The 19,171-nt window shown below is 41.4% G+C and overlaps 1 protein-coding gene across 1 annotated transcript in view; it reads left to right on the forward strand.

Moving 5' to 3' along the window:
• Positions 1 to 11,236, forward strand: part of AKT1 (AKT serine/threonine kinase 1) — a 72,810-nt gene extending 61,574 nt beyond the window's left edge. The window contains exons 12-14 of the mRNA XM_080346027.1: positions 4,546 to 4,633; positions 9,118 to 9,220; positions 9,916 to 11,236. Coding sequence (XP_080202153.1) covers positions 4,546 to 4,633; positions 9,118 to 9,220; positions 9,916 to 9,995 — 271 coding nt within the window. The 3' untranslated portion in view covers positions 9,996 to 11,236. The remainder of the gene's footprint in view (positions 1 to 4,545; positions 4,634 to 9,117; positions 9,221 to 9,915) is intronic.
• The last annotated feature ends 7,935 nt before the right edge of the window (positions 11,237 to 19,171 follow it).

Here is a 19,171-nt window from a genome sequence, read left to right on the forward strand (position 1 = left end):
AAATCTTAAAATTTACCTGTTGTGCCTGAGCTGGTACATATATATATATATTTATATCTAAGCAGTCTTAGCACTCTGCATTCAGTAATACCAGTTCAGTCTCAAACTCAATGGCATATGGTGAAAATGTGAAGTGCAATAAATTGCATTCTGCTTTTAATCATGGCTGTTTTCTAAATTGGGTCATATCGTATCCGTTTTGTAAGAGAAAAGGAATTTTGAAGTTTCTTTTGGGATTGATATAAGTTTATTAATCTTGTAATGTGAGCCCTAATTTTCCTAAGAAGGAAAAAGTCTGCTCTGTAAATACTTCCTTTTAATGTGACCTGAAATTCTCCTTCTCTGCTTTGTGACGTGTATCAAACGGAAGGAAGTAATCAGAGCATTTTTTTCACACATAAAACAGCGGAGTTTTTAACTTGTATGATTGTTTCTCTGGCTGTGGAGGCTGCAACCTGTGAAAGTGGGCATGGATCAGAGCGCTTTGTATAAACGGGCTGAGTTTAGACAGGTGGGTGGGTGGGTTTGTAATGAGCAGAGTGTACAGCTTGCTGTAATCAGCAAGCTCTGAATCTTGGCAGGTGTTAAGCTTGAGAGAACTTCAGGATGGTTTCCTCTGAATTGCGATCATGTGTTTTCACTACATGCCTTAGCGCTCTCTGTTATAGGTCAGGGCTGTTCACCCTCTTTCTGATGGGGTTTGTCACAAGCTGCTTCATCTACTTCTGTGGTGCTGATGGATCTTGGCAGGCAGGAAGAAGATGCAGCATTTCACAAATGCCTTTTAAAAGATTCAGTGTCTTCACAGAGTTGTAGTTTTGGCTTTGGAGCACTGAAGGTGGTTGCTGGGAACTGGTGATCAGTCTTTGCAGCCATAGAGAGATCATAGAATCATTTTGGTTGGAAGAGACCCTTAAGATCATCGAGTCCAGACAACTACTGTGTCCTGGATATCACTTGAACTGCAGGGTGCTCATCAAGTCTTCATACGTGTTTCCCCAGGTGCTTTGAAGTAGACTGAGGCTTAGCTGTTTTGTTATGATAATTTTAGTCTAAATTGGTTCAGTCCAAAGCTGTTCAGAACAAGTTTGGGCAGACTCGAAACAGTTCACCCATAAGAAATCTAAGTTGAAGCTGAGGAAAACATAAAAGGCAAATTTAAAGAGATGATTTTTTTCCCCCCCCCCCAAGCCTCAGAATCCTCAAACATGTCCCCTTTGTGGTTACTAATGTTGGGAGGTGAGAGCTCTTCCACTGTCACTGGATCCACCATGTTTGCGTTGCACACGTGTGGTTAGTGGAGAAGTAGGGAAGTAAAGCTCAGCACAGAGCTGGGAGTTGCGTTACGCTTTCCAAAAGTCTTAATCTCTGAGCAGGAAAGCCCCCAAAGACTGTTTATACAGGACTTTGGGAAGAATACAGCCTTTTCTGTCCAAATCAGGAGTCATCAAAGCACAAGTTTATGAATGGGCTTATTTGGCAGGGCAGAGCGAAGACAGCCGTTTCCCGCTTTCCTGCGGTGGAGCCTGGCTGGTCTTACAGTGGAATCATTTTAACTACAAAACTAGGAGTTTGTGGGTTTCTTAAAGGGCTGGGCATGGACCTGGGTGCTGAGCACTGTTTACTTGTACAGGGACAAGTATAGAAAAGTATTTTTCCTGTGATCCACTAAGTGCAAACTTCTGGCCTGTGATGATAACACTTTCACTGTTGACGGTGTGCGTATGCACTATGTTTATATATATATACTAAAAAATTACAGTACCTACATTTTGCCCATGTTTTCTCTCTGGAATGATAACTGATAACCCTTGACTGTGGAGCACAGACATTTGTCATTAAATGACTAAAGGGACTTCCAAGCATTACACAATTTTATAAAAATTAAAAATGTGGAGATGGTTTCAGTTTAATATTTATGTTGCACTTATTAATAATTTTCTCCTTGGGATGTAGCTGAAACATAGAAACAAGGGCTCTCAAATATAGATGGAATTTAAATGAATAACCAGAATTGTTTGGCAGGTATTTTTTAAGGTGACCAATTTAGACAGAAGTCTGGGTTGTTTGTTTGTTTTAATTGCTTTTTTGCCTGTATGCTTTCTGTTGTATTTCCTTGTATACTGTAAATCTCAGTAGCTTTTTCTTTTTAAGTCGTATTTAAACTGGTTTTGCTTCTGTCTGAAGACTTAAATGCATGGAATTTTCTATTGTACAAGAATCTTTTCAAGACTTTTATTCCTCCTATATTTTTCTTCAGTTGTTGCATGTCCTTACAAAAGACAAGCCTGCTGCTTTTTCAGTTATTTTAACTGCTATTTTTGCGTTAGGTACTGATTTAATTTTGTTCCCCCTGAGCGGGTCCTTTCATAATAATTGTGAAAAACAAGAGTGTATTTTGGAGCAGGTCCATATCCAGTATATGAGGTTTATATATTTGCCCCATTTGCTTTGAATGGATTTGTTTAGCAGTATAGATTTTTAATAGGTAACTAAAACATCTGGGGCTTTTTGTTGGTATTTCCCTGAGAATGTATTTCATGGAGCACAGAGTTGTATTAGATATGGTGTTATCCAAAGCCCTCGTACGTGGCTGCAGCCAACCAGCCTTCCTGCAGGCTTCTGTAAAATGTGATTCAGGTTCTTCTTAGTCTGTAGCCGCTCCGGAACGTCCGCGCAGAAGCGCAGTCTGTGGATGTTTGTGGACAAAAAGGATTGACTCCACTCTGTTCTTCGCAACCGTCATCATCTGCGCTGGGGAAGCAGTGAGGAGCCTGGTAGAGACTTGGCAAAGCCTCCAGACCTGTGGGGCACCAGCCAAGGTCTGGTTACTCACAGAGTTTGTCTCTGTTCCAGGCTGCTCTGCAGCTCTATAGCGTGCTGGCACGCGGATAGGAGAGCCACCACCCAGCGTGGTTTGGCCTCTTGGGCTCCAAGGTGAGCTTAATCCTGGTCTTAGAGCTTACCTGGGGAAGGAGAGAGTCACTCAACACTTTGCTCCTTGAAGGCTGGGGACCTGTTCCCCGTTCCCCTGCTCATTTCCTGAAGGAACGTGAAGGAACAAACCCTTTCGGTTGCTGTGCTGCTAAATGGAAGAGGGCCAGGAAACAAACCTGGACTCTGGTGTCTGTGGTACCGTGGTGGCCTCTGCTAGCCTGTGCTCTCTGAGGATGGTGTTGGGCAAGGCAGAGAGGGCTGCACGCACCAGGATCCGTTCCCAGCCAGCAATATGGACAAAGCGTCAGCCTATTTGACTCTTCCACACCAAATGCTGTGCCTGTAGCGTTGTGCCTTCAAGCTACGTCCCAGAGCATGCAGTGCAGTCTCAAGCTGTACAAAAATACCACTTCGATGGCTTGTAGCACAGCCTTCACATTACCTCTGATATTTTGAACCAAAACCCTCCCTTGTATCCCCAAATAATCATGCATTAGTCCCGCAGGGTTACCACATGTGGCCCAGTGGAGATTCGTGGCCAACTGCTGTGCAGCACAGATGAGGCCTGACCAGGCAGTTTGAGTTCAGGTTCAAAGAACAATCCTTAGCCCTTTTTCTGTACTGGTGTAGCCTTGGTCATGTAGAGCCATTGCTCTGGACTCTTAAAATAGGGATAAAATTTCAGTTTGTCAGTGACACCAAGCATATGAGAACAGGCAGATACTAGAGGTCAGCCTGGATGAACGTGGTCGCACCTCTTGTACTTAAAATCCTGAGCATCTCCTTAACCTTGTTACCTGAAAGTAAGTCTCCTGCTCATTGCTCAGTAAGTGTTTTGTTTTCTCACTACATGCCTTTGCTTGCAGATGTGGTTCAGTCTTTTAGAGAACATTTTAACCTCCACAGCAAAACCTAAGCATCTGCTAGCTCAAGACTGCAACTAAACCGATTGCATCTCTTAGCTGTGTGGACAGTTTTATTTTGGAATGAAAGTGCTTTATCTTGATATACCTTCAGTCAATAGAACACCCTCTGTGCTTTCGTGAAGCCGAAGAGGAGGAAGGATTTGCATACAACATGATATTATCACTGCAGTTGTCAACTGTTTTCTTTAATGGAAATTTAAATCAGATATCATAAAATGGTTTGTCTTAAAAATCTTTGCCTCTCTTATGCTTCAAAATCAAATTCCATTTTACTGCTGGCATCATTGTGCTCTGGAAGATTGTGAGGGATAGTCAGTTGTTAATTTAGAAAGAGAGAAGGGTGGGTGGCTCAGACCTTGTACATGCACGATCTGCTGTGGTCCCTAACACAGCATCTTGCTTTATGGTCTTTTGAATTGTGATTATTATTTTTTGTCTTCATTTGTTTGTTTAATAGAGACCATTATTCTAATTCTGTTTGCTAGCTTGTTTTCAAATCTTTTGGTGGAACTGTGTTGCAACCTAAGATAGACTGTCCTGCAGCCCTTGCACAAAAAACAAATGTGAAGCAAATGCTAGAACTGCTCCCAAATGTATTATATAAACTCAGAATCTTAATAAAAATTGTATGAGGAAAAAGAACTGTACTCAAACATCTAATTACTTATTTTGTCCCAAACAGGTTAGGTGGTGGTCCTGATGATGCCAAGGAGATTATGCAGCACAAATTCTTTGCTGGCATTGTTTGGCAAGATGTATACGAGAAAAAGGTACTTATACAACTGTTCTCCCAAGGTGAATTGTAACTGTGGGTACACTGAATGTTTCAAATTTTGTTGTCCTCTGTGAGGTACATAGAAGCCCTCCACGAAAAAGGTTTGCAATTGTTTTTAAGAAGGCTAAATTGGTTCTTCTTTCTTAAAATACTGTAATCGAATTACTTTTGAACCAAAGCTTTTATTTTTTTTTTGCAATGAGAGGTGTATCTCTCAATAAGATAGTTGTTTCTGTGACTGAATAAATAGGATGTAACCAAAATTGCTTCCAAATTTAGAAAAGTGTACAAGCCTTTAAAATGGCTTTTGCCATGAGTTCTTGTTGCCATGTTAAGTGACATATTGCTTGCAAGCCCAGGAGTTATTGTTGGCTCCTAAACATCTGGAAGCAAAACTTTCTAGAAGCAGTAGTGGAAGATGGGCTGATTGTTCCCTTTGCATCTTTCTCTCTTGAGTGATGAAATTAGACTGAATTAGGCAAGTGGCTTTTACATCAATCCAAACCTAATTTATTTTTTTTGGTGAAAGAGCGCTGATGTGAAGTGTCTGCACTTCATGGAACTCCTCACTGGTTTTCCTCAAGACCCACTGAGTTCGTAGGCTTCCCAGTGGGACCCACTCAAGTTGGACCCCAGCCCTTTCCATATGAGCGTGTTTCATCAGTTGTCTGTTCCTCACCGTCCCTTCATTCACAGATGATTTGTTACACTCCTCCAAGATGCCCTGCTTCATGCTTTCACATCTGCTGTCATCCTCTCCCCTATGATTCTCACCAGCCACATTTTCCCTAATGCTGCCATGAAATGCAGCTGATTAAACCTGGGTCTGGTGATTCCAGGCTCTACTGGTGCCCCATGGTCTCACTCAATCCCGGCCTTTCCCCATTTTCCTCCCTTCCCCCTGCAGCCCCTCATGAGATCAGCTCTCGTTTGATCTCTAAATCCAGTTTAGTTCTCCCTCGAGTTCGTGGGAGCAGGTAAGAAACTTAGCAGAAACTGAGCTTTAATTCTTTGGATTCTTTCAGTAGAACTAACACACTGATCTATTTGCAACGTTTCTATTCTTAAAGAAATCGAGCATAACACTGCTGGTTTCTATACCATAGTGGGAGAATTGTCCAGTGCCTGTATACAATTAGAAAGAGTGCTCTGTTTGCTTCTCTTCTTTCACTTCCTCACACATTTGCCTGGCTAAAGGGAACTGAAAAATCATAAAGTCAGGTTTTGTGCCTTGAAAGATTAGGTAGAGTTTAGACCTCTGGCCTTTCAAAGCATCCGTCGATAGAGAGCTGCATGTAGCCATGAGGGCAGGAGGGATTTGCATGGAGTTTATCAGTATAATGTAAAAAAGTACATCTGAATTATTGTTCTAAACAGGAGGTTATCCTCATTTTCACCCAGCTGACAAGCTCAATACTGGGGGTTTTGCTGAGTTTTTTGCAGTTTAAGTAGAAAGTTGGTAACCGGGCTCAAATGTTTTCAGTGAAGTTGTTATTTGATGGTAGTCTTGCTTCCCTGAATGGAGGAGGAATCGCACATGCTGGAGGCAATTTATTTATTTGTAGGCCTGAGAGAGCCTTCATAGATTGTCCTTTAGAAGTACTGACTCAGACTGTTGTGGAAGCTACCAGGAAATTCCAAATGTTATGTATTTTGGAGAAAATTGCACTAATTGAGACTATTTCTGACCTCGGTGTATCCAAGGGGGCTGGATTCTGGTTTTGATTCTGTCCCATTAGCATGTGCATCTGAAATTAGATGTAAACCAGTACCTATTGTAGAAATGTCCATGCTGTGCAAATGAAGAGATTCCAAAAAGCCCGTCAGTAATTGCTGCCTACGTTCTGGGTGGCCCAAAGAGGATCTTGCAGCATTTACCTGAAATGCAGTCTCATGGATAAAAGCTGAATTTTGTCGGCTGCCTAGAGGTGTTTATGTGCTAAGCTTGGTTACCCACTATCTCGATAAAGTGGTGAATATGTTTATGAATATAGGCTTGGGATAATCGAGAACACTTACTTTGTAATTAAGCTTTTTGGAAACATAGCTTTGCTTTGAATTATAAGGAGTTTAGAATAACTGGGGTTGTCCCAAGAATTTAAAATATTCATTAGACTCTCCTGGAAGATTGTTGTTTTTTGTCTCCAGTGCAAAGAAAGGTGTGATTTAATTTACAGTATTTTGCCTACCCACAAGCAAAGCATCCGCAATGAGATTTTAATCACATGGAGTTTTCTTTGGCTTTTTTTGGTCTCTTTAAACCAAGATGAGCCTGTGGGTATCATGCTGGTCTGCAGCAGTGGGAGGCTACAGGTGGCACCTCCCTGCCAGCTGAACTGCAGAGCTATTGCAGTGACAGCTTCCCAGGAAAGCAACATATTTGCTTGGTAAAGCCGGTGTCTGAGCTTTCTGCAGCTTCCCCTCTGTTTGCACCTCAATGTTCTGAATTTGACAGCTGGAGGGGGGGAAAATGCTCTTGTGGGTGCGCCATAATCTGTCTCAAATTGCTTTTAGCAGATACTAAGATAAAAGGGAAGATGCTAGAGGCAGCGCTAGCCCGTTACACGTGTGTTCTGAGCTGGATGTTCTGACGCGGGTGGCTCAGGTCCCCGATCAGCCGGGGGTCACCGCGGGTGCCACAAGCCCCCCGGCTTCAGAGGACACACAGAACTTCACTCGCACGCACGGCTGGTCAGAAACACACCGAGTTTCCCTATAAGGAGCAGGCAGAAATGGCTGTAAGGAGAAAGAGAATAGAGTTAAAATGTGAAAGGAAGAATGTTCGTCCTCAACAGGATTTTTATTCTCAATCAAGTCACACCAACATATTATATATAGTGTTATTAACATTATAATATGAAGCATTCCCTCTTCAGTAGCTTCAGCAGGTCTATAAGGCTCAGAGTGACTCGCGACTTGGGCATATCCTGTTTCCTTTTCCTTTTTAAACCCAGGACATAAAAAACACTTCTAAGCACCCAATTTTTTTGTTTTTTGACAGGAACATTTGCCAGGCTCCTTTAAGCTGTCCTGGGGCACAGAAGATGATCAGTAATTAGAAGAAATTATGAATGCATACTCTAACTATGCTCTCTTATAGGAAACAGAATTTTTGTGTTCCTTAATTTTCAAAACACAGTTTTAAACTGTAGAATCTTTCTTTGTATTTGGAAATACGACCATATGTGTAGATTATACTTCTTAAAGTCTCTACATTGAAAATGGAAGAGCTTTATTGGACTGTAGTTTGTCAGATGGGACAACACTCTGTTAGGTGATCTCAAAACAGATCAGAAACATGATCCTGGCGATCGGGAGCTTGAAGCTTAGTGCTTTTCGTATTAACTGACTTACCAAGCAAGCGATTCTTCAGATCTAAGCTGCAGGAAAAGCTGGGGGTGGGGAAGAGGTGTTTTGCACACTCGAGACGTGTTGATTTTTTTCCAGGTAGTGATTTCTGCCGGTGCAGTTCTTATTTCTGAAAGAGCAGAAGTGCGAGTCTCGGGGTCACTGCTTAATTTACCATTTGCCTTGATAAACCTTTCCCTGCAGTTTCAGCTTGGAAGCCGTTTACTTCCTCAATCACGCTCCGAAATTGTTGCCCGGTGTGGCTCAGCGCTATTAAAAGACGGCCACGCTTAACCCCAGGGGTGGGCGAAGTGCAGCCCGACGCTCAGCCCTATTACATGTCCTCTGTGGAGGGCTGGGAGCGGTGTTTACATTCTGTTTGTGCAGCGGGGAGGTGAGCAAGGTCTGAATCCCAGCTCCGTTGCCCTCCAAAATTGTCCGGGTTCCAACTCGGTGCATGTGTAGGCGCCCGGCCCCGTGTCCCCAAAAGGATATTAATTCACCACTAAGCACGCTCAATTTTTTGGTAAGCACTCCAGATTTTCTTAATTCAGAGTTGATATCAAACTGCTGTTGGGGACCAGGAGTAGAAACGCCTCATGTTGCTGCTGCCTTGTCCTAAATTCGCCCGGGTTGGTCCGACCTGCAGCATAGTTGCGGTCAAAGCTGCACGGGCACAGTAACTCCATAGCCAAAACGTTTTTGTGACCGTTACAGCCTTGTGGTGTTACACAAGTCTAGCTGATCAGTTTGGTATCACTGAGTGTCTTTCTTATTCATTTTCATCCTCCTCAAGTATAAATCTGACCATATGAAGTTGACAATTTGTATATAATGAGGCAGGGAATTGGTATATATGGTTGAAGAAAAGTTAGGATGTTAGGTTTTTCTTTGTGCAGTTAAATCCTAGGAACAGAACTACTTAAATGCCCCAGAAATAGCAAGTGCATACATAAACAAATACTTTTTACTGTATATGGTTCCTTCTTTATGAACTGGTATTACTTAAACTTATTTTAGGAATTTAGGAAAAGGCACTGTAGCTTATATCTCCATTTCAAATGCTCCCTCTTTTAAACAAGAAACTGCAAGAACCTGTACGTGGATGGTAATTCTTTTTCTTTTTCATAGCTTGTACCTCCGTTTAAGCCACAAGTTACATCTGAAACAGATACAAGATATTTTGATGAAGAATTTACAGCACAAATGATAACAATCACTCCTCCTGACCAAGGTAAAGTTTTCTCACGTGTTGCCCACTCTGTTCTCCTGACAACCAGAAATAATTCACTGTAACGTTACCTGGTCTCTTTAGATCATGTGAAAAAGCATCAGTTTAAACTTGCTGGTTTTCCATATATGTGTTTGACCAAGAAGCTGGTAAACGGATGTGAAACTTTCCATATGTCTTTCCAGTTTGGGAAATGAAAAACCTGTTGTAGGAGATGGTGAAATGATTTGCACTGTTGTCTTTTCCAAGTTTCTTTATTGCCACTGGGAAATAATTCTTGTCCTGAGTTTTGCTTGTGTACATCTGCACACAAACCGTGTGTGCAAACAGGCAGTTGAGTATGGACTAACATCCATATTCAATGAAAAAGTGTTTTATTTTCGTGGAAACGGAGCATGTTTGATGCTCTGAAATAGCAATTTCCAGAAATTCCAAAAAGTGAAGATGGATTTAAGCAGCGCAGCTCCTGGCAATTTTAAATGGACGTCCAAACAATTATTTACATGCAACAATCAGGATCTTCTGTGATGTCCATTTAATGGGGTGAGATTTAAGAGTTCCTGTTTCTTTGTCCGTTCAAGTTGTGGAAGTAAAAGGCAACAGTGAAATTTTCTGAAATAACTTTACCGTGCGTTATCTTATTGTTTGTTCACGTATAAAGGTACCAAATGTTGTCTACTTGTTTCTTCATTTTTCAGATGACAGCATGGATTGTGTAGATAACGAGAGAAGACCTCATTTTCCTCAGTTCTCCTATTCAGCCAGTGGAACCGCTTAATGTTTTGCAATGTTTTCCCATTCAGAAACAAAACAGACTGCATTTTGGGGACCTTACTTCAATGGACACTAGAGAACTTTCTATATTATCTGAATTACAAACTGTGTTTGTATTACGATTTAGATGAATTTGTAGGAAGCCTCACAGATTCTGTATTTAAAACAATTCTTTGATGCATTTTTGAGAAGGAAAACAAATCCATTCTTAAAGTGTTACGTCAAGGCTTTTATGCTGAATGACCATAGGTTTTTAAGAATATACACCAAAACTGTTTACTTTAGAAATAATTAAGGTATTCAACATATCAGCAACTCTGACCAGAAAATCCCCTTATTTTATTTATTTCATACAGTTCATTATCTAAATATAGAATCTGCACTCTGAACAATTAGATTTCTATAGGAAGATGTAAGACTTTAGTAGCTAGTGCAATAATATAAGCAACAAAGTGAACAAACTCTGGAGGGTTACGGTTCAAACGCATTTTGGACAGCAGTGAAGTGTCATCCAACTCCAGAAAACCAACTATAGGAACAGCATTAATGGCCTCAGTGAGGTAAATCAAAAAACAAAAGTTATTTTTGTTATAACATCTGCTACAAGACATTACATATCCAACAGAACCCAGTGGAATTGCCACATCGTACAGACGAGTATTCCATTCTAGACAGTGCATTTAATGATTCCATTTGCGTAGAGTTTAGGAATACTTCATAGGATTGGCTTCTCAGAACCTAGAAAACGCTTGATTTACCGATCTAATATGAAATGCAACAATGCAAAATCACCCACTTTCACCACTGTATAAAAATATCATGCAGATCTAAGTGAGAAATCATCTTAATGAGCGAGTCAACCAGACAAAGTACATTTTGGCACTGAAGTAATGACTTGTTGCCGCTTTTTTTTTATGAAAAGGTATATGAATATATATAAACACTTAATGATTTTTTTTGCGTCATGCCAGATCATTTCTTCTTGAGTGTGCGTTAAAGGTATCAGCCAACAGTTCATGGTGCCTTCTCACTCTTGAAAATTCACCTTAACAGTGTTTCCCATGTATAAGAAAAGAACTAGGTTGAAACTTCATATGTTTTTGAATAATAAGGGTGTTCAAAAAGTGAATTCTTTTTTTTTGTTTGTTTGTTTTTCATTTTTAATCTTAGTGGAAAATTCCCCACACCCTATTTTTGTTGTATCATGTTTCTTTGTAATTTTCATAAAAGCAGTCTTATTCTGTCTCTGCTGCGGATGAATTTATTCCATTGTAGGTTGCGTTCTCTTAAATTGCTTTTTTTTTGTTTTTCGTTCTCTTGACTGTATAAAAAATGATGACATGTACTGCAGTTAACTAGCATTTAATTTTTTTATTTGAAAGGGAGTATGTTATGAAAAGCCTCGCTTCCCCTTTCCATCAGAAGCTGCTGTTTCACAGACAGCCCGTTATCTTGACTTTTTTAACAACATTCAACTCTAGTATTTTTACTCATGATATGAAAGTTTCCCTCCAAATACTTAAATAAAAATTGCTTTAACAAGTTAGGTTCTTATTTCTTGCGGTAGGAGCCTTCTGAATTTGTAGAGATGCAGAAGTGCTCCAGTTTCTTGAGTTTGATGTGAACATCGCTGAAGGATTTAGGCTTTTCTCCCTCCACTCAGTTGTTTCATCTCTGTGCCCGTCATTATGCAAAGATAATTTTGGAAAATGTCTGTTAAAAGAAATACATCCTGTGCCAGAAATAGTTTGTCTTGAGGTGAATGAGGACGGGTCTCATTTGCCGTCGTCATTGTGTTGGTGAGATTGTGTTACTGAGGCCCTAATCTTCAAAGGTGTTTCTATTCCAGTCACTTGGGCCAGTGTCCAATATATAATTCTGCATTTTTCTTTCTTGGGACTAATATTATTCACTTCTAGGAGGTAGTTACACATGGCTGGAATGTCCTTTTTCAAGAAAGAATACAGAGAAAAATACAGGAATGTCCAAGAACACTGCAGTACGCTTCAACCGAGCACACAAGCTGCAACTACAGTAAGTCATTAAATGTACAGAACTTCTTTTAGTTCAAGGAATCAGCTGTAATTCCCAGTGGAATGTACTGGACGTTGTGTGCAAGGAGGGAAGGTGAAAGAAGGGCTCTGTCTCTGCAGCGGGTACCTTGCGCTGATGCTGCACGGACTGTCCCGTTCTGCAGGTCTGACCTCCTGCTCTCGTTGCTTTGCATCCAAACCTTCAGCTGCGTTTGCAGCCAGCCCGGGGACGAAGTCCAAAGAACTCTTCTGCAAGCCCCGACAAGTTCTCACTTTGTGCATCCAAATAAAGGCAACGTGAACAAGCAAAGGTGACCAGAATCTGCCCCGGGAAAATCTGGTCTTTCAAATGCAGGGACATGGTTGTTCTCTTGAGGCTGATTATATCTCAGAACAGTATTTTTTCTGCCAGTTGTTGCTAAAGGTTGTTTGTTTGAATTCCCATCTATAAAATGGAACTGAAAAACCAGCCAAAAAAGTCTGGGGATCTTAGTGTTGTTAGCAACAGGGAGATGTGAGGACCACACCTGAACACAAGGTCTTCTGCGTATTTTCCCTCATTTTGCCTGTGATTATTCAAAATGCCTTGCCTGTTATTTGTAACGGAATGATTACCAGCGTTACAGCTGTCAACCTGCACATGTTCTTTAGCATGTTCTTTACATTTTGATTTAGCATATCCATCACTGTTAGCATCCTGTTGTCTTTCCCTACCTATCACAAAAGTCTGTGACCTGAGCGTTATTCACCTCAGATTGCTTTTGTATTATATATGCAAAGACTGCTTAAATCTTGTGCATTCCTTTAGTTCTTTTATTTGAAAACCCCAAACTCCTCTGTTTTTACAGCCAAAACCTCCTCATTCTTCATTGTGTCATTTTCAAGTGTCGCCTTGCTCTGGTGTCACACTGCTAGTATGTACATATACATATATATATATATATATATATATATATATATATATATATATTACAGCCCAGGAACTCAGTTGTAAACTCAGGTTGGAAGAAAAATGGGAACAAAACCAACCTCTTTGCAAGTCAGTAACGTGCATTTCTCTGTGCCCACAATAAAATAAACTGCTCTTCATTTTCCTTTTTACACCGTCACCCCTCCAGAAGGGAACCTGCACCTGCTTTCCAGCTGCAAGTCTCAGGTATCTCTTCTGCTCTTTGAATTTGCCTGTTTTCCACCTGAGAAACAAATTGCAATAATTTTCAGAGGCTTGAGGTAAAGAAATGCCTTGATTGTTTGAATTAAGTGATCTTTGCCTTAAATGGGGGTGAATTTCCTTGTCTGTTACTTTGGGTTGCTTACATGCATTTAACCGATGAGTACAAGAATATTGTATTCTTCATCTTCTTAAGTGCTTGGGGTTTTTTTTAGTTTTTGGGGAGAAATTACTCTTTGCTTTTTAGAGAGCATGTCAAGTCAGATTTTATTTCCAATAGCAGGATTTAGTATGGGGGTCCCAAATTAGAGGTGAGACTCTAATTTTGGATGACAGTTTCTACTCCAAGGAGACAGGAGCAGCTTCATCATCACTTTAAGTGCCTGTAAGTTGTGTGGGGTTTCTGCCTGAAAAGTTTGGGAAATGGGAAGCTGGGAGGAAGGTTTGATTTGTTTCACTGTATGTGAAAGAGCTCCAGTGGTAAAAACACATTTGAAGAAATGGGCATATGTAAAAGCATCTTGTTTCTTCAGCGTTGCAAATGAGTGTGTTTGTCTTCCACTTTTAGCTCAATTTTCTTAATAATAGGGAGGTTAATTGCCACTAGAAGTAAAACGAAAAGAACACGCAGTGCCTATAGCAAATGGGAGCTTATTATCCCCAGTGCAGCTGAGTGTACAGACGTTTGGTAGCTCTGTCTAATGGAACATATGTTGCATTCTAATCAGGTGATGACTGGTTGCTCTGTGTCTGAAATAATTTTAAACAAAAAAGTTGGGTTGATGGTCATCCTTGCTTATCACTTCTTTTTTTCCATTTTATTTTTAACTGCTGGTCACTATCTGGTTCTGTGAACATGGTGGGTTGTCTCAAGAACCAGGTCAAGGACTTGATATGTGACAACACTGCTTTCCTCTCTAGTTTTCGATGTGTTTGTAGCTCAGTTCTCAGTTTCTCCTTCGCCAAAGTTTCATGTGGTTGTCCGCCTGTTCCTACTCACTCTGCTCCCCCACAGATGGACTTTCATGAACTTTCTGTGTCACATGTCACCTTGGTCTATGCTAAGATTCCATTTTTATGATGTTTTTCCACACAGGTTCTCCATGTCTTCTGTCATACTGCTGTAACTTCCTGCGTTTTGCACCTTCATCAGCTCTTTTGAGTTTGTTTCAAGAAGATAATGACAACACAGCAGTTGCTGTATTTTCTGAATGCTGAGGGTTTCTAAAATGCTGCATATATTTAAAATATTACATGGCTTTCACCCCACTGAGATACTAGAATTATTTTGTGTACTAGTGAAAATTATTGACAGAAACAGATGCAATGCCTACCCCAAATGTTGTTATCTTTAGATATTTGCAAACCCTACCATATCATCTATTTCCTTGCACTGTTATGTTCTTACAGTACTGATGCTGTTGTGTAGGACAGAGAAAACCTGTATTGGAACAAACAGAAAAACATAGTGACTGTGATCTGCAGCACAGTGCCTGGGAATTCACTGAAACTGGATAAAAATGATGAGAAAATATGTGCTTAAACATTATACTGTTTTTGGGGAAAAAAAAGAGGCAAACCCAGTAATACCGATATTCCTTCAGCTGATGGAAGGACAGCGGCTGAACAAACTGGCGTTCTTCAGAGCACTGGGCTACACAATCTCCAGAAGCTCCCACCAACCTCAGCTGGTCTGTGATTCCATGTAATGGCTTAGGTCCTGAAGGTGAGAGCATGGGCTTCAGGGAAGGAGGTTCTTCATGTGCTTTTTCTGTCTTTGGGATGTATTTATGCTTAAAGACCCGTATACGACTTTCTTATAATCTATGTGGCTCAGCTTTGAGATGCTTCCAGTAGTACAACAACTCCCACCTTTTTCTTGTTTTATAGCATTGGCCCCCGGTCATCGCAAGTACACTTACTGCTTTAAGCAAACTATATATCTTTGTTGAATGTGCACATTTTATTGCATTACGATTTTGTCAGTGATTTTCTCAGGGACGTGAAGAGCACTTTTATGTCAGCATATCATCACTGTCCTGTAAAGCTGGAACAGCAGCGGTTGTGTTGCTTGAGATGGGCACAGGGATGCTGGATGCTCTCGGGTTCCTCCTGGCATGACCAGGAGAGAAAACCCCAAGTCATATTTACTCTTTCAAGTGGAGGATGATGTCTGCTTTGCATTAGAATTCCCACTCCAGCAGGATCCTTTGGCTCCTCCATAAGCTCTTTAGTGAACTTTAATAATGAAAAATAGCATGATACTATTCTGAAGATGGTTGTAGCATATAGTAAGCTTTCCATATGATAGGCGGAGCTGCTGCAATTCTTCCTTTTTCTGATATTATTGGGGGAAATTAAACTAAACAGGGAACCAGGAATACCTGCGGATAGTCCAGTAATGAGTACAACATGAAACTGCATAAAAACAAAGTGAAAGAGCAAGGTCACCTGGTGCAACTGCAGACTGGAAAGTTGCACAGGAAGGGAGGTATAAGCAAGCAGAACAAAATGTACTTATTTACACAGGTGAGGTTGTAATAAATGTGTAACTAAGATAAAGGGATTAAACTTAGTATCTCACTTTACTTGATTGTAAAGCTTGAAATTACGTTACCTATCTAGAGTTTTACTTCCTGTGCTCCTTTGCTCAGCTCTTAAAGAAGTGGAGACCAAAGGTGACTGCATGTTACTTACAATGGATTTATTTTATTCTAGCAAGCAGCTCAGTTTTGATGAGGATGATGCTTCCTGGGCTGCCCAGTAGTTTTCCAGGTAAATTTGAGAAAGTTGTCCCATCTGCGCTTTGCCAGACGTGGGAAAGGACTGCAGGACACCGCAGCAAAGCGCCGAGATGGACGCAGTGGGGGTGTGAGTGAGGCCATGGTGTCCAGGTTCTGCTGTGCAAAACAGCCGTGTCAACTTTCATCTCAGGTCGCTGCTGGTGGCCCCACTTTTTTTAGCAACCTCTTCATAATGAAAAAACACCAGCATATATTACAAGGAAGGAAAAGTACTTTTCAAACATGGAGGAAACCCTAGATATAAACGCACCTATTTTTTTAACAGGTCCAGCTGGAATTTTCACAGTGCCGGGGTGCACGTGTGCACCTGTCTAAGTGGCAGGTGATGGGGTGGGCAGGCTGGTGGCGGCCCCAGGGCTGCTGGAGAGGGAGGCTGGAGCAGCACAAAGAGGCTTCCAACCCCATCTGCAGCCCCCCCGAGGAGCAGCGGCGACGGCAATGCCATCTGTCCTGCTGCTGCCGAGCGCTCTCCTCTCCCGGGAGCAGGGAAAGCTGGCACACGGAGCTGGGCTTTCGCTTCCCGGCTGCACAGAGGCTGGACGCAGATTGCTGCGTGGCACCTGTAGGGACCAGGCTGCTCTCTGCTGTCCCCTCTTGCTTGTTTTAGTCAGTTTTGTCTCAGTTCCAGTTCTGTTTTACCTGTTGACTTTTTCCTTAGGACACCTTCCTCCTTCCCCTCTCTTCCCAGCAGACAAGGAATAATCAATTTCTTCCTCCTCCCCAGCATTCTTTCATTCTTTTTTATGCCATAACCTACTTCAGATCTTTTTCTGCAGTCCCTCCTAGAGGGTGTGCTATGAACTAACATCTCTTATTTTAAATATTTTCTCGTGGGCAGTGTTGTGATGCTGGATGCTCCCAGGGTCACTGTGGGGACTAGGGACCCAGTATACAGCTCAGCTCCCCTGTAAATGGTAAAAGGCAGCTGCAAGACCCTCTTTCCTTGGTCTCTTGGACAAGTGCAGATTGAATGAGCCAAAGGAGGTACGGTAGGTAGTCCATAGCATAGTCCTTCCTCCTCCCATCACCTCCATCTGCTGTGGCACAGAGATTGGGACAAAGTCCTGGCCGTGGCTTCCTGCCTGGGTCAGGGCTGCGCCTGCTGCTGGGCTGGGTGCAGTGACTTTCCTAGGAGAGAGAAAATACTGAAGACAACCAAGAATTTGAATTTAGGGATGGACATATAAGTTGTGCTCTATCAATTTAATCTCATTTTGGATACTACAGTTCCTTAATGTAGCAAAGCCAAGCTGCATTTTGTCATCTGACCCAAACCTGTAAGACCACTTTGTCTATGGATACCTGCATCCTTAGGTTTCCTGAACAATCTTTACTGATATATTTTGGCATGAAATATTGGCCTAACCAAAGAAACCATTGAGTTTTAAAGCTACTTCCTATTCCTAGGGATATTTTCAGTATCAGTTCTGCTGTTAATACTGCTGTGGAAGCACAACTAGAAATCAGTGGGGTAAAAAGAGGAGATAACTGCCCAGTGCCTTGCGTCATGCCCTCCTGTTTCTTTAGTAGAGGTAGGAGTCAGCTGCTTTAAATATATATATATATATATATATATATATATATATATATATATATATAAAATATAACATTAAAAAAAGGTCTATCTGGTCATCCCTCACTGTCTGATACCCAATCCTGTTCAGAGTATCCCTACCATCTTCCAGCTGGTTGTCAAGGTTTAAAAATGTAAGAAACCTGGAGAAAGCAAACCAGATCATTTCTCTGCCCTTTCACCAGCTTATCTTTTCATTGTAGTATGAACTTTATCGTATCCAGAGGTCTCTATAAAAATAGTTAAATTGCTGATAAGACATTGACTGAAAATTGGTGATAGAAGAGATTTACATATTTTCTTTAAGTCTTTAAAACTCTTAAAAATCGGGGAAACTAACACCAACCTTTTTTGGCATCCTCAAGTTCACTGCCTCACTCTGTAGCCTGTACATCCTGAGACCTGTTTAAATCCATTTTTCTAGTGGTGTGAAAGGCTTGTGGTCCGACCTAAGAAAATGGGTTAAACTCTTAGACACAAGACTTAATCATGTCTTTCCCCATCCTAGTTCTGCAGAACCGCTGAGGCTTTCTGTCCCTGGCACCCACCCCTCATCATCCCCCAGGAACCCACTGATTCCATTTTCTAAGAGGAACGGGGGGCAGGTCCTGCCAGGCAGCTCTGTGGACATTGCCTAAGAAGTTTCAACACCATATCCCTGGATGATACTGTCCCATCCTATAGTTACCCTGCTTGGCTCCAGCTAGTCTGCAGATGCAGCTTCAGAATAAAATCAAGACAATATAACCTCCATATTGCTCCCTCCTCCCCCCTTATTTAAGCAGCTAAATGAAATACAAACATATGGACTCCATAAATTGTTTTGGGAATGGCCTTGTGTTAAATACCCAGCCAAAGCAATGGTTATCATTAAACAAATAATGACAACACTAGAGCGTAACACGAATTACATGCGGGATGAGAGCCTCAGCTGTGTACTGGGCTGATTTACACCAGTCCTTGGTGGGAGTGCAACCAGCAAACAGCTACCAAACCAGCAACGAATCCACACGATCCTCTTGCAAACCTTCAAGAAGTGCTCCTGCAGCTTGCCAAGCTCTGAATGAAATGAGGTTTTGTAGTGTTTGCAGAAGAACAGGACATGATAGCAAATCCTTCCATAAACAGTCAGCATGGGCAAACCAGACTAAAACAACTGAAATAAAATACTGCTGGAGACAGGTTTAAATATAGACTGACTCAAAAGCATGTGAAGAGCAGTTCTACTGCTGGGGCAAACTGTCTCTCAGGAATACAAAATGCCATGGGGAATGTGTCAGAATCGTTTGCTATAACAAATAAACACATGTGCGCACACCCTGCCCAGCCTACTGAATTTTTTTGGTAATGAATGGTTAATTCTTAAGTGCAATCTAGGTATTCCCAAAGCTTTCTGAACAGCAATGAAGCTTTAGAGCACATCGCATTAAAATAAATATCAAAATAATGATCTTAAATTTATGTCACACCTCCCAAGGATCTCAGTTCACAGCACTTTTGCTTGTGTGGCATATGACCAGGCTGTCACAACCCATTCTTGCAGGGTGCTGCAGGGTACTGTATCTTCAGTGATTCATGCATGCAGCTGTTGGAACCGCT

The sequence above is a fragment of the Nesoenas mayeri genome (assembly GCF_963082525.1).
Source record: "Nesoenas mayeri genome assembly, chromosome: 5".
NCBI lineage: Eukaryota > Metazoa > Chordata > Aves > Columbiformes > Columbidae > Nesoenas > Nesoenas mayeri.